General features: G+C 39.4%; 1 protein-coding gene across 2 annotated transcripts; it reads right to left on the bottom strand.

Annotated features, from left to right (window-relative positions):
• Positions 1-55: 55 nt before the first annotated feature.
• On the bottom strand, positions 56-10,129 carry LOC109186177 (transcriptional activator DEMETER-like). 2 transcript variants are annotated; one of them, XM_019336101.1, is made up of 22 exons: positions 10,011-10,129; positions 9,848-9,896; positions 8,636-9,368; positions 6,504-8,315; positions 5,955-6,344; positions 5,516-5,606; positions 4,416-5,413; positions 4,044-4,309; positions 3,853-3,932; positions 3,643-3,727; positions 3,484-3,575; positions 3,342-3,410; positions 3,182-3,218; positions 2,987-3,069; positions 2,102-2,635; positions 1,764-1,800; positions 1,614-1,671; positions 1,316-1,455; positions 1,148-1,213; positions 876-990; positions 745-783; positions 56-364 (listed from the first exon to the last, which is right to left on the bottom strand). In XM_019336101.1, the coding sequence occupies exons 3-22, from the start codon at positions 9,297-9,299 to the stop codon at positions 228-230; spliced, it is 5,793 nt and encodes a 1,930-aa protein (XP_019191646.1). In that variant the 5' UTR covers positions 9,300-9,368; positions 9,848-9,896; positions 10,011-10,129; the 3' UTR covers positions 56-227. The 2 variants fall into 2 exon arrangements, with proteins under 2 accessions (XP_019191646.1, XP_019191647.1); XM_019336102.1 differs by having other exon boundaries at positions 6,525-8,315.
• Positions 10,130-13,791: the final 3,662 nt, after the last annotated feature.

Raw genomic sequence — 13,791 nt, 5'->3', positions numbered from 1 at the left:
TACTCCTTATCAAATAAAAATAAAGATGCTATGTATGTATTGTCTTGTAAAAATTGTTCCTATCAGGCTATCAGTAATCCTGAAAAATGGTAATGAAAGAATACAAACTGCTTCTTGTGAAGGAGAGCAAAACTTGACACTACTTCAGCCACTGGGTATTATATGTAATTAGCTTGCATTTCCTTCTAAGAAGCCAGAAATGTTAGCAATCAGACTGTGTATCCATCCTACTTAGCAGCAGAAGCTTGTTTTCTTCCATTCTCGTTTTTATTCTTGGCCAACCTACTTGCTGGGAAGTGCAGTCTGGCTATAAGAGGGCGAGGTGCTCGAGTTTTCTGATCAAACCCCCTAACACAGACAAATCCTGCAACACCCATTTCATATGGCATTTGTATGGAGTAAATGAGTATGGAAGGGGCTTAGCTGATTTTGAAATGAATGGTGAATATGAAGATGGTAATGCCTGCTAAATTGCGAAAATTATATTCATCTAATATGATAATTTGAGTACGAAAAAGTTGAATCAAGCCTTTTCCCTTGCTGATATTAATCATGCTTCTCATTTCTTTACGAGTAGTTTCATTTTTAAAAATCATCACCTTAATCAAATTGATATATGGACAAGCATTTTTCTTATGCATGCAGACATTTATGTAATCCTTTTTCCACTGAAGTTCAGCTTAAGGTTAAGCTACAAGTGTGTTCTTATGCTACAAGTGATGGAATAGAAGAAGCTGTCCATACCTCTCCAAAAGCAATGCTGAATTTGATCTGTGGACAGGCCTGATAAGTACACGCAATTAGTTGCTTTAATTTGATTCTCAATCCATAAAATGATTAATTCTAGTTAATGTAATGACTATCTCTCAGCATACCTTTAAAAATTGTGGAGACGGAAGTCCCAAAATACACTGTCCGTCTTGGCAGGTACCATATCAATCGTCTTGGAACATCAATTGGATTAAGACTGGATTCATGATCAGCAAATACCTGCACAACCAAAGAACAGGTGTAAAGATATTTCTTGATCATATGAGAGGCTGAAAGAGTCTGTTCGTTTGCAGGTTACAGCTTTATACTGGGTGTAGCGTGGTAAGCCAAACAGAGACTTGCATTACACTGAATGAATAAAATGAATTATATTTACCTCATTCACTTGAAAATATGTTCCATTGAGTGGGAAACTCCCCCTCATTGCTGTTCGGCATGGTATCTACATCAAGGTAGGTATTTCAGCAAAACCAAAATCATGCCTTTAAATTTCTTTCAATAGAAAATTTTGAATTTCTTATTTGGTAATGTTTAGATTGCTCACCAGAAGTGTGCCCCTGATTGTTTGTGAATCTGCTTCTCTAACATTGTTGCATGAATAGCATGTATTTTCATTGCACAGTCTACCTGATGCTTGATAATCACAGTTTGTTTCAGGAGGTTGAACTGAATTTGCAGTTTCACCTGGTCATTTGGTACCGATCAGGTATGCATTCAGGGCACACAAAAACATGATGGGGAAAAAAAAGAGATAAAAGGAAAGAAAAGCAAAACAAGTTATGGTGCAAACCCGTTTTGAGACATGAAATCAAATAGAATTTCATCAAAACATCTTTGATTACCTGGTGTCCATATAGCTAGAAGGTATGGACTTGGATCATCAGGTTCACGTCTATCCATCTGAATGTTAAAATGTTGTAGGGTCAGTTTTCAAGCTTAGTGTTGTCTAACCAAATATTTAACTTCAAGGAAAGAGAAGATTGATATCTCACCCTTTCAAGAAGTGAATGTGAATCTGGAAGTTCATACCTGCAAAAAGATTATAGAAGTTATCGACAAACAGCAAAAGACATGCTCTATATGACTTAGTTGTGATTGCATTCATTTAGATGAAATGGCAATTTCAGGATGTTCTACAAAGGCCATTGGTTCAGTGCTGATCCTCATGATTGAGTGCCTGATTGATTTGTTAATTACTACCAGCATCTGACATTCTTGTAAAGGTTTCCTATGATTTTTAAATGTACAGAAGTTCATTCAATTCAAGTTGTTTTCTTCTGGAATTGGTATGTCATTTCTTGGAAACTTTATCAAGAATTTAGAAACTTACACTTGGTGTTCTGTACGCAGGCGACTCACATTTTTCAGTTTTGGTGTTGGGATTGAAGCAGCCTCTGGATTCAAAGCAACTAAAGCTGTGGACATATCACCTTCTTGTATTCCCATGCTCTGCTCTTGCAAGATAGTCTGCAGATTGGCTGTGAATTCTTTGATGTTGAGCTCAATCGTAGGGATCTCATCAGGATCCTCATAGAATGCATCCTCAATATCACTTTCTGAAACTTCTGGCATTGGTTCAGGTGTTGCTGGTTCCTCAATAATAGGTTCATAGCTGCTTGTAATGAACTCTGTTGCTTCTCTATTTAAGCTAGTTATCTCTGGAGGTAGTGGCATAGGCTTGTTCAAGAGAGAGGACATGTAACTAGCTTCAAATGCATCAGCTGAGCTTACAGTACGATCTCCTGGCTTTCCTAGGAGAAGTGGCATAGACTTGAATGAGGCAGCGGGATTTCCATCAGCTGAGATAGGTGCACCTGAATTCACCATACTTCTCTCCTCTGGCCCTGGAAGGGCAAGCCTTGCACTGTAGGTAATACGCTATCGCTATTATGTTACACTCATGCACTCTTGTAGTGCATTCATTTAAATGGAAAAGGAATTAAGGGATGAAGGTTTCCAAGTTTTCAACATCATGCAGTTGATTCAAATTCCAAAGTCTTTTTTGTGTGTGTTGTTCCATTATTTTCTGTGCAATTTTTCCTAATATCACGTTACTCAATTAAGTTACCGCATCTCAGAAAAGTGACAGATAATAACAAAATTAAGCCTATAGTGCCCCTTTTTCATTGTTGATCTCAACTTTTTTCTATTTGATTGAAACAGTCTTTAGTAGTGAGCTAGATGCGTGTGTAATTAATTATATTGAATCTCTAACCTTGCAAACGCACTTGCAAAATGCCTACATTCTCCCCTCATTGGACATGCATTACAGTTTGGTTTACTCTTCGTGCAGAAAACCTGCAAATCAAGGTCAGAAATAAGCAAAGAAGCACCCACCATTATGGTCAAGGTGTGCATAATATTTCGAATGAGGACAGTAATAAACTCCACTGGTATGCAACATTTGTACCTTTCCGAATGTAATCATTTGGTAGTGTAGCTCATACCTGCACTTAGTGAGTACTTCAGTGAGTGACATGAATGGTATGTCAAAAAAATTTTTAGTCTACTTCTGGTAAAAAGCTAATTTCTTTATAGGAAATAATGATTTTGAAGGTTAAATGAATTACAGAGTTTTCTGATCCAGCTTGCAGAGTCTGGGCCATAGATACTTTTGAATTGACTCCAGTACTGGATACCTGTATAAAACATGGTAACGTTCAACATAGCAGATAAACTCTGGAAATAGAGGATGCCACATATATCACTTACATCTCAAGGAGATGCAGCTGGAGTGACTCGGGAAGTGGTTGGAGAGGGACCCACCCCAATCGTACAGCAATCCTTCCAACATTTGTGTCAACCTAAAAATTCAACTTTCAGTGCAAGATCCTATGTCCAAGTAATCAGAAGTAGGAAAATGAAACTTACTGGGAATGCAAGATGATGTAGTGTCAATAGGCGCACACACTCCACGCTTTTCAGACCCAGTCCTCGAATACTTAATAGATATTCCCTGTAATACAAAAAAAAAAAAAAAAAAAAAAAAAAAAAAAAAAAAAAAAAAAGTTAGGGAATGATGTAGGAAGTTATGGTGCAAGATATATTAGCAAGTTTTTTGAATTATTTTACAATGCTCACTTTACTTTGTCTGGTGGCGCATGTCTTAACCATTCCAGGTCAATACTTCCATGATCTCTAACCAGCCGGTTAAGGAAATCCTGCACAATGTCAGAAAAAATAACTTCTTTAGGGGGTATTCTCTGTTTTCGGGTGTGGGTCGCTTATCCTGATCTCAAATCTTAAAAAGCATAGTGAACTCTCATGCCCACCTTGATTCTCTCTGCCAGCATGTTGTTCATTCCTCTTCCCTTGATAACAGCAGATATGTCTTTGACCTCTGCTCGTCTAAGTGCTTCATAATCCAGCGAGTCCATTGTGTCCTTGCTTCTTCCTATCTTTTCACTCTTATATTGCACTTGCTTCCTCAAGCTATCCCAATCTACCTTGTTATTTTCCTTTTCAGTCTTTCTCTTTTTTGCATTTGAAACGTTTATGGCGTTCTCAGTAGCCAGTTTGTCAGGATGTATTTCCCCTTCTGCAGTGATTGTATTGTATTTTGTAAGTATTAAGCTTTTCTACAACAGAACTTTCCTAGAGAAAAAAAAATTATCCACAATTATCAGGATATTTCTATGCATCACCTGATTGTTGTTTAGCATGGGCTTTAGCAGTGTCTGAGGACGCCTTAAAAGTGTTGTCCAGTTGACTTATTTTGGACCTTTCCTGTTGATCACTACTGGCAAAATGTTGAATATGTCCAGTCTGTGGATGCGGTTGTAGATTCACTAGGTGCTCTGATTTCTTTTTCAAAAATGCATCTTGGTCTACTCCTGAGGCTTGAACTATTGTGGCCTCTGTTTCCTTGGAAGTTGAAGTACTTGTATTTTGAGCAATATATTCCACGCCTGTGCAACAGTAATATGCACTTTTTTCTTGGTTTGTTCCATTAGCAACTGAATGCAAAGAGGATGCATTTTCTTTCCAAACATAGTCAGAGGTTGTTTCCTGTGTGTCGGAGTATTCTTTTATCAGTAACCAGGGATCACTGAAAGTGAATGCTGAATTTTCTATGCACTGATTATTAGAATTGATTGGGAAATCAAATTCAGTACTGCCCCTGTCCAGTGTACCATTTTCTCTGCTACTAACTGGATTTTTTGATTGCTGATTCCTAGGCATTGTCTTCTTATTCAATAGTGCACTGTACATAGCATAATGCTGAAATTCCTGGAATGAGGCAGTTACTTCAGTCTGTAAAGAAAATTCTGGTTGATTCTGTCCATTCTTAGGACTACTCCCACTTAATCGATCTTCAGCTTCTGAATTGGATCCAGTGCTTGATTTGATTTCTTCATTGGCTTGAAGAATGAAAGACACAGATGAATTTTGCAATGAAATGACTTCTTCCTCCATTCTTCTATTCTTCTCATTTGGTATATGAATTTCTCTTGCTCTCGTTAGATTTTTCATTATGAGGTCAGATGCTTCACCAGATGCTGCTGAGCTGTGATTATGCCCTGGCTGCTTTAGTATGCTCTTATGATAAGAAATAGTGCCATCTGGATCTATTACCTGAACTTCTGTTTCCTTAATCACTGACTGCTGGGGAAACTTGGCTACGAGAGAAATGAAAGCAGAGCTACACATAAAAGGAAAGACATAGGAGAGTATAAAACTTTTGTTTGTGGTCTCCAATTTTGCTTTTTAGTTCTTTTCGAAATGTTAAAGTCATTGGATTTACCTTGAAAGATGGTCTGACACATTTTGTGTGAGGAACACTCCTATTACTGAGTCTACTACTGATCCCTTCCATCGTGAGAATCGTCTGTCCCCTGCACAGATTAAAATTGTCTTTTGGTATGCAGCCATAATATATTTTGCTTTAGAAGGTCAAAAGTGCAAATGTCCTTTTCTATGTTCACATCAGGGAAAATAATGCTAGTTAATTACTAGTAGGTTAACAGTGAGCATTCTATAAACTGCTTTTTCTGCTTTCATTTTGGATGTAGACATGTAATGAGTGGTTCAACTAGAGAAGGGCATTCTAAACTATAGCCAAGAGCTAGTGTGACACAGAAAAATGTGATGTTAACAGTTCCAGTGACTTAAATTTAGAAAGACCATACCAAAACCAATATCACTGAACTACAAGGTCCTTGGCATGCTGAATTTATGCTAACCTTGAACAAGATGCATTCTAGCTATAAATGAGTCTGCCCGTCCCTGGAACACTTCCCTTTCGTCTTCCCACCATTTGGCCTTGTCCTTATCCATTGATTCTTTGCATTCACTTCCTTCCTTCCCCATCAATAGGTTCCAAAGTCTATTTGTCTCTGGATCAAGATCCACTTTAGGTCGCGGCTTTCGACTTTTTGAAAGATCATATCCTTCATATGGTACAAGTGCACCATCTCCTTTGTATGGAACAAGTGCACCATCTCCTTTGTATGGAACAAGTGCACCTTGATCTTCTATATCCAAGTTATTCCTCTTGTCACTGATAGCTAGGCATTCCAGTCGCAATGCAAGTATATCAACAGTAACTGTATAGTCCCCTGATTCCAGTGGGCCTGCACCAAAATTGTTATGGTTAATTAGAAGTCTCATAGCACGAATACTTAATGTGATAGCCAGACATTCCGTCTGGGGCTTTGGTGTGTGTGTGTTGGGGGGGCGGGGGGGCGGGGGGGGGGGGGGTGGTGTATTAGGAGGAACATAAACTTTTGTACCTGTGCAGTGTTGCTGGTCACCTTGTGCATTCTTTTTCTCTCTTGGAATTTGCTTCCTACTGGATCTGGATGCTTGATTTGGTGATGCCTGTCTGACTTCCGTTGCCTTTGCAGAAATGGTAGCAGGTGAAGTCCGTTTTTCATGCCCTTGTACAGACTCAGAAACAGACACTGTAGCACACTTGGTATTCCAGTTTCTAACTGTTGCTAGGGCTTTGTGGCCATCGGTTTCAGTGTGTTGTTGGGACATATTCTCAGCCTCTATTCCTGCATTTGATTGAAAATATGATGGAGTACATTGTTTCTCTGCATTTGGATGCAACTGAGACAAAGTGTGTTGTCCCTGATAGTGAAGCCCCACTGTCAAGGGGTTTAAATGCCGATTGGCCGCATCCCCACTCATTACATTCTCTGCATTTTGACATTTTATTTCACGATGAAGATTAGGATTCGATAATCTGCTATTATCAGGAGATATAGAGCTACCCGTTTGCATGTGTGCTGAGCAATCTTTGACAGCTGTAACATAGGAAGGTGTACTGGTAATGGTTCCACAAAATGAGTCCTTGGACTTCTTTTTCTTGCGAGTTGTTGAACATATCCCCAATGTACTACAATCACTGTTAAGCTTTCCTGTCCTAGACATGTTGTGGCACAACAAGTGAGATCCAACCAGGTTAACAGCTTGTGAATCAGTCAACTCAGAGCTGTGAAGGTCTCTCTTGAATCCTCGGTTTCCAGTCATTTTAGCTATATCTCTCAGCATTTGACTGGTACTCTGCAAAGCCAACTGTCTTGTTTCCTCAATTCTTGCTTGACTAGTGTTTGTTTGGAAGTCATTTCTGCTAATTCCTTTTTCATGGTCAACTTCTTCTACTTGATTGTACCCATTCTGTCTACTATTTTGGTATAGAATAGTATTTCGCACGTTCAAATTTCTAGCTATGGCATTCAGTTTATGACTCTTAGGTGTAGCTGGGCTTGTAGGCACATTAATTGGCTTCTGGAAGCGGCTGCTTGTAGTTACTAGTTGCTGTTCTCCATTCTGCTGCTCTTGCATCATGGAAGTTGTAGACACATCTTTAACCAAAGACACTAGTTTATCTCGAGCACCCAAGTTCAAATTAAAAGATTGGTCAAACCGTCCTCGTGCCTCTACCTGGCTACCCTCGTCTCTGCCTTGTTTTCCATTTGCTGCCCCATTTTCTACGTCGAAGTTCAGAACCCTCCTGCATGATTTTACTTTATCTGCATTTGAAGTTGCAACCCCATTCATTTCATCGTCCTGTTTAGATGATGGGGTCTTCGGTGGCTTTCTGCGCACACGCTTCCTTTTTCCTGATGGATTCTCATTGGGAGTACTATTCTTTGGAGCAGAAGATTTACTGGTCCTTTTGGGTTTTCCTTCAACCACCACCTTTGGCCGGTGTTTCGGTCTTCTAGGAGGTTTAGGCTGGGGGGTCTTGTTCAGGTCAATTTCTGCATTACCTTTGCTATCAGTGTTATTTCCTTTTGACAATGGTGATATTGCTGCAGACAATGAATCTGGAGTATTCTGTATGAGATAGACAGAGTGGTTATCTCCCTCTCGTATAGCCCAGGTTGTCTGTTCCTGGTTATCCTTTTCTGGACTTGAATTTTCCTCGCTTGAAAAGTTTTGTATTTCAGAATGATGGCAGATTTTCAATTGATCCGCCTTATCAGGAGTTATTGGGGCAAATTTGACAAAACTGGCTGCACCTGAGGTTACAACAGTTTCCGGTGATGGTGAATAAATGTCACCGTTGGCAGTATATGGGACGGCAAAACCATCTGTCAAAACAGCATTCAGATTTTAGTTTACTCTAAAATACTTATGGATCTTCTCCCACATGACTATATTGTGTCCCTGCCAAAATGACTAATGACTAATGACTATTATCAAACAAGTATGAATTTTGAGTTTCGATAACTATCAAATGACTAATACTGAACAGTTGACAGAGTCACAGAGATATATACTCTCAGGTAGTCATAAGAATACTTAAGGTTCTCAGAATGAATTCATGAAAATAGATAGTCTGAATTTCGATGCAGTTTTGACAACAGATTTGTAAAGCATATTCACTATAAAATGATTTGGCTAAACTTACCATGAGATTGGCGTTTCCTGGTGTAACTACTGGAAACTGCACTTGAATGCAACACGAGCTTTTGTTTTGGGGGCATTGGACTTGAGGATTCACCGTGAGTGTAATTGCCTTCTAATTGAGGATAAGAACTGGGAATGTCGGGTTTACTTGTGGCAGGGATGCTCTTCTCTGGTGATGCATTCATAGAACAAGCAATTGGTGTGTTCCTCGTTGCCATTGATTTTGCTAGAGAACTACAATTACTCCAACCGGGATTTAGATGGCCAAGATTTTTCCCATATGACACCATACTCTGATCAATGCTTTGGTTCTGAACAACACCATTCTGCCAGGTATGAAGCTCCTTCTGCTTCAAATTCATCAGTGCCATTGAATTTCCATCCATTTGCTCCACAGATCTGACATTCTGAATTGCTCCGGTATCATCTCCTTCTTGTAGAAGCTCCCCGTAGATCCCAACCAGTTCCTGCCAATTTGTCATCTCCGTTTGATTCCCTTGCATTCCAGACGGAATAAGATCATGCCTGGGTAAAATCTGGTTCCCTTGCAAGTCAGCCGGAACAAGAGTGGGTCTAGACAAATCGGTAATCTGTGGTATCACTGGAATCCATGGATCCCCATTCTCTTGGGGAACCGAAAATCTCCTCCCGAGATTCATACTCATTTAGCAAACCACAACCAATTCCAATCACTTCTTCAAACTACCCAAAAGTCTTCATTCTGCTGCATCAATCTGTTACACTCAACATTCAAGAAATGAAATTTGCTGCAAAGTGCAAACAAAGAAAAAATCTCCACTTCCCTATGGACCCTCTTCACTAATGCCCCAAATCCCAGAACCAAACCTATAGAGGCATGGATAAAATTTCATCCAAAGCAAATGGGAAAGCACACATGACAAAAGTGCATTAATTTGAGGGGAAATTAATGAAAATCTCATCATGCAGTAAATGCAGCAATTTCAATTTCAACAAACATCTTTCTCTTTCTTTCTCTCTATGCAAATTTCAACAAGAAAAAGAAATCCCCAGAAATTAATCCAATTTCTCAAACCATGCAACCCCATCACCTATATTCAGTAATAAGCAATTGCACATAACACAATTTCCAGATATGACTGAACCAAAAAGGCAGCAAATCAGAGAGTATAGTAACAACAAATTAGAGAATTCAATTCCAAAAATTAAATGTGCAAGATTGAACTGTATGTACCTGGGCGAAGAAAACCCGCATATCTGCATGCAGAATCTCCCATGTGATTCTAGGAAAAAAATCAAAAAATTGCGATTGCCAATAAGAAAATTCAGTAAAAATGTAAAAGCAGAATGTATGATTGTATGGAAAATAAAAGATTTCCAGTTGTAGATAAGCTCACTGAGTCACTGATCTCTAGCTTAGTTGCTTTGCCGGAGTTCAACGCCGCGCCGGAGAACCAAGTCAGTCCTCTACCACCCAGCATGCTATCACATACACCATTACCAACGAGGAGAAGCAACTTCAGGAGGATTCTGAGCTGCATTTGCAAGTCTCTGTAATTCAAACTTTTTCGTCCAGATTACAAATTCAACTCAATTTTCAAAAACTTATAAATCAACAAATTTCTAGGAGAAAGTGTAAATTTTAGATGAAAAGTCAATTAAATCTCTAAATTTTTAAAAGTTCATATTAATATGTTATTTACCAGGACTATGTGGTCTAATGGTATCCGGGTTGGACTTTCATTTGGAAGGTTGTGAGTTCGAGCTTTAGTGGAGGCGTTATTGGCTCTTTGTGTTTCAGTAGGTTGAGAAAGTATATGAACAGATACTACAATGTAATAGAGCTAGTAGCATTCAAAAAAAAATATTAATATGTTATTTTTGTGCATTAAAGCATATATATATATATATATATATATATATATATATATATATATATATAGTTGATGGAATTAATTAAACCGGGGGTCCGACTTAACTAACCCGAATAAGAATACGAACAGTAGATAAATAATACGAACGATATATCGAAGGCCGTGAGACCGTAAATTGTATTAAATGCCGTGGAATTGGCTATTACAATGATTCTCCAGTACAAAGTGTGTCCGTAAAGTAGATCGTAGATAGCGTGTCCCTTGTCAGGACAAGGAGGGGGGCTTTTATACAAGCCAAGCCCCCAACCGCCTCCCCCTAAAACGGGGGGTTAGTTGGATCTGGAGTTGACCGCGCCCGGTCTCGCGACCGGGCCGCGCTGCGGGGGCCAGGCCGAGCTCATCATGGGCCCAGGCCGGGCCCATGTGGAGGTCGGCCCGACCTTCTGGAGAGGCAAGCCCGGCTTCCTGGAGAGGCAGGCCAGGCCTCCCGGAGAGGCCGGCCCGTCCTCCTGGAGAGGCAGGCCCGGCCTCCAACGTGGCCCGTGCGGGGGCCACGTGGCGAGGCCCCGGCCGGGGCGGGTACGTGGCGCCGCCCCGGGACCCGTCCTTGCTTCGCGCCCTCGGGTCGATTCCCAATATATCCGTCAATAGTGTTCCAAACTTCCAGCCTAAACTTATTTTACTGGTCAAAGTAATGGTAATTTTTATTTGATAAAAAAATAATGCATGAAAATTGGTAATATTGCATTGTATTATGTTGTCCTTAATTATGATTAGAATAAAAAAACGTAAAAATATTAAGAAATCAATGGATAATATTAACATAGAATAAAAGTTTATTCTAAACCCAAAGAATAAATAACACTATATTATGGTAAAGAAGAATAAACAATGTAATAACATAGAATAAAACGTAATAATTATTTGTGGTAATAACATAACAATTTGCTATATAAATTCATCATTGTGTTGAACCCAAAGATGTAAGCTTCCAACGTATTTCTGCATTTGTACTCTCTTATTTACACTGATTCTCAATGGCGGTTCAACTTCACAACGAGATTGTTAGTAGTCAACTTCATCCTAGACTCCAGTAGAATAACATCCGGTTTAGAGTGCTTCGTGTCGTTCGTCTTCCAGAGACAAGAGGTTCTGAAACCATAAACTCTATAGAGTGTGTAGTACATGATGTAGAGGTTTTTTTTTTTTTTTTTACTATATTCTTAATCTTAATATTTTGTATTTCTAAAATTTTAGTTGATGCATATGGTTTTTTTTACAATTTAAGGGAACTTTTATACATATGCATATTCCTCGAATGTATGTTGAAAAGTGGTTCAACAAATTTAAAAAGGCAAAGTTTATCGAATTCATAGATTTGTGGTGGTTTATAATGAGTATAGAAACAAAATTACTAATCACAGGTATATGCTAAAGTTTTGTGACATAACTATTGTGGGAATATTGAAAGATGCAGATTTCCCAACACATGTTTATGACAGAGAAGATTATGATTTCTCCAAAGAGGTGGTCTATTGCTTACTTACATTGCTTTGTATTGTTTTACATTGTTTTGCATTGTTTTGTGGTGGTCTTTTTAAAATTATTTATTTAACTTGCAAGTATAATATACTCCATATATATTAATGAGATGAAAGTTAATGGGTCAAAGATGAAAGTGAGAATAAAATTAGATTTGTTGACAAACATTACAAACTATTTAGCATACTTATAGTTTAATTGTACATATTATTATAGTTTAATTATATACATTATATATTTATCATACTTATAGTTTAATTATATAGATTATTCAATTATTTAACTGTTTATTTATTATCATATTTATACATTTAACTTTTTTAAGTTAAAAAATCTTATACTAGAATAACATAACATATATGTTTATATAGTCCGTCGCACAAGTCAATTATTAGTATAATTAATGGTAAAAAAATATTGGCATACCCGGATACACTAGTGGCTCGGGTCATGAAGGCGAAATATTTCCCGAGGACGGATTTTTTGGAGGCTCAAATAGGTACGAATCCAAGCTATATTTGGCGTAGCATCCTTACCGGGCAACAAGTGCTTAAATTGGGCGTGGCACGTCGAATCGGTGACGAGCGTGACACAAAGATATGGGGTTGGAGTTGGCTTGCGGGACTAACTAACCTGGCTCTAGTGACTCCGTGCGTGGACGAACTACGAGAGACCAAGGTACATGGGTTGCTCGATGACAGGGGCCAATGGGATGAAGATATCATCCGTGATCTTTTCCTTCCAGCTGATGTGGTAAGAATTCTAGCAACTCCTGTTCATTCTCAATATCGGGATTGCTGGCGCTGGGTGGGGGATATCCAGGGCAAATACACCGTTAAACATGGATATCATTTGCTTCGAGATATGACGTCTCGCCAAGCTTTTGTGTCCGATTTCCAGGCCTGGGATGCACTTTGGGCATTGTCCATACCGCCCAAAGTCAAGAATTTATTATGGCGTTGTGCCCGTAACATTTTGCCCGTTCGGGATAACCTCCGGACCAAGCATGTATGGATCGGAGGTGGCTGCCCCATGTGTGGGTTCGTTTCGGAAACAATTGAACATTTGTTTGGGGAATGCGTATTTGCACAGGAAATCTGGGAGTCCACGGATATGCTACACGGACGAAATATTTTTGAGATGATGGATGCGCTAAATGGACACTCAACGGAAGATGAGGCAGTAACACTAGCAGCGATTTTCTGGTCTATTTGGTTCGCACGCAACGACATGGTTTGGAACAATAAGGTGCCTTCTATCAATACAACACGGCAAATGCGCGATCGGATGAAGACTACTTGGAAAGAAGGCTATGCACGTCTGGACAGCTGAGGAGCAACAATACGGCATGCTACTGCTATTTGGACTCCACCACCACAGGACACGGTTAAGTGCAATATTGACGCAGCTTTGCGAGGGGAAGATGCCTTCTACGGTGCTGTACTCGGGGACCACGAAGGGCATTTTATAGCAGCAAGGAGTGGTAGCCTCGCGGGAGAGAAGGATCCATACGTGGCCGAGACGTTGGCAGCTAGAGAAGCGCTAACTTGGTTGAAAACCCAACGAATCAGGAACATTATTCTTGAATCTGATTGTCTTAATTTTTGTAATGCGTTTAATAAGTGTACTTCTGATTATTCGTATGTAGGACTTATTGTAAAGCAATGCATGACAATTGCTAATGACGTCGGGAACGTCACGGTATCCCATGTTAATCGATCAGCGAATTGTGTGGCCCACGAGTTAGCTCGGGCAACCGATT

Source organism: Ipomoea nil, unplaced genomic scaffold, assembly GCF_001879475.1.
Source record: "Ipomoea nil cultivar Tokyo-kokei standard unplaced genomic scaffold, Asagao_1.1 scaffold1407, whole genome shotgun sequence".
NCBI classification, from domain to species: Eukaryota; Viridiplantae; Streptophyta; class Magnoliopsida; order Solanales; family Convolvulaceae; genus Ipomoea; species Ipomoea nil.
The sequence above is the reverse complement of the archived record's forward strand: the minus strand, read 5'-3'. Positions and strand labels throughout refer to the sequence as shown.

What these genes read in the sequence shown, in the direction of transcription:
- LOC109186177 (XM_019336101.1), bottom strand. Translation starts at nt 9,299, where the DNA reads ATGAGTATGAATCTCGGGAGGAGATTTTCGGTTCCCCAAGAGAATGGG. An exon ending in CCATGCTAAACAACAATCAG is followed by an intron (nt 4,310 to 4,415) that starts GTGATGCATAGA and finishes CAATCACTGCAG; the next exon opens with AAGGGGAAATACATCCTGAC. An exon ending in AAATGATTACATTCGGAAAG is followed by an intron (nt 3,070 to 3,181) that starts GTACAAATGTTG and finishes CTTGATTTGCAG; the next exon opens with GTTTTCTGCACGAAGAGTAA.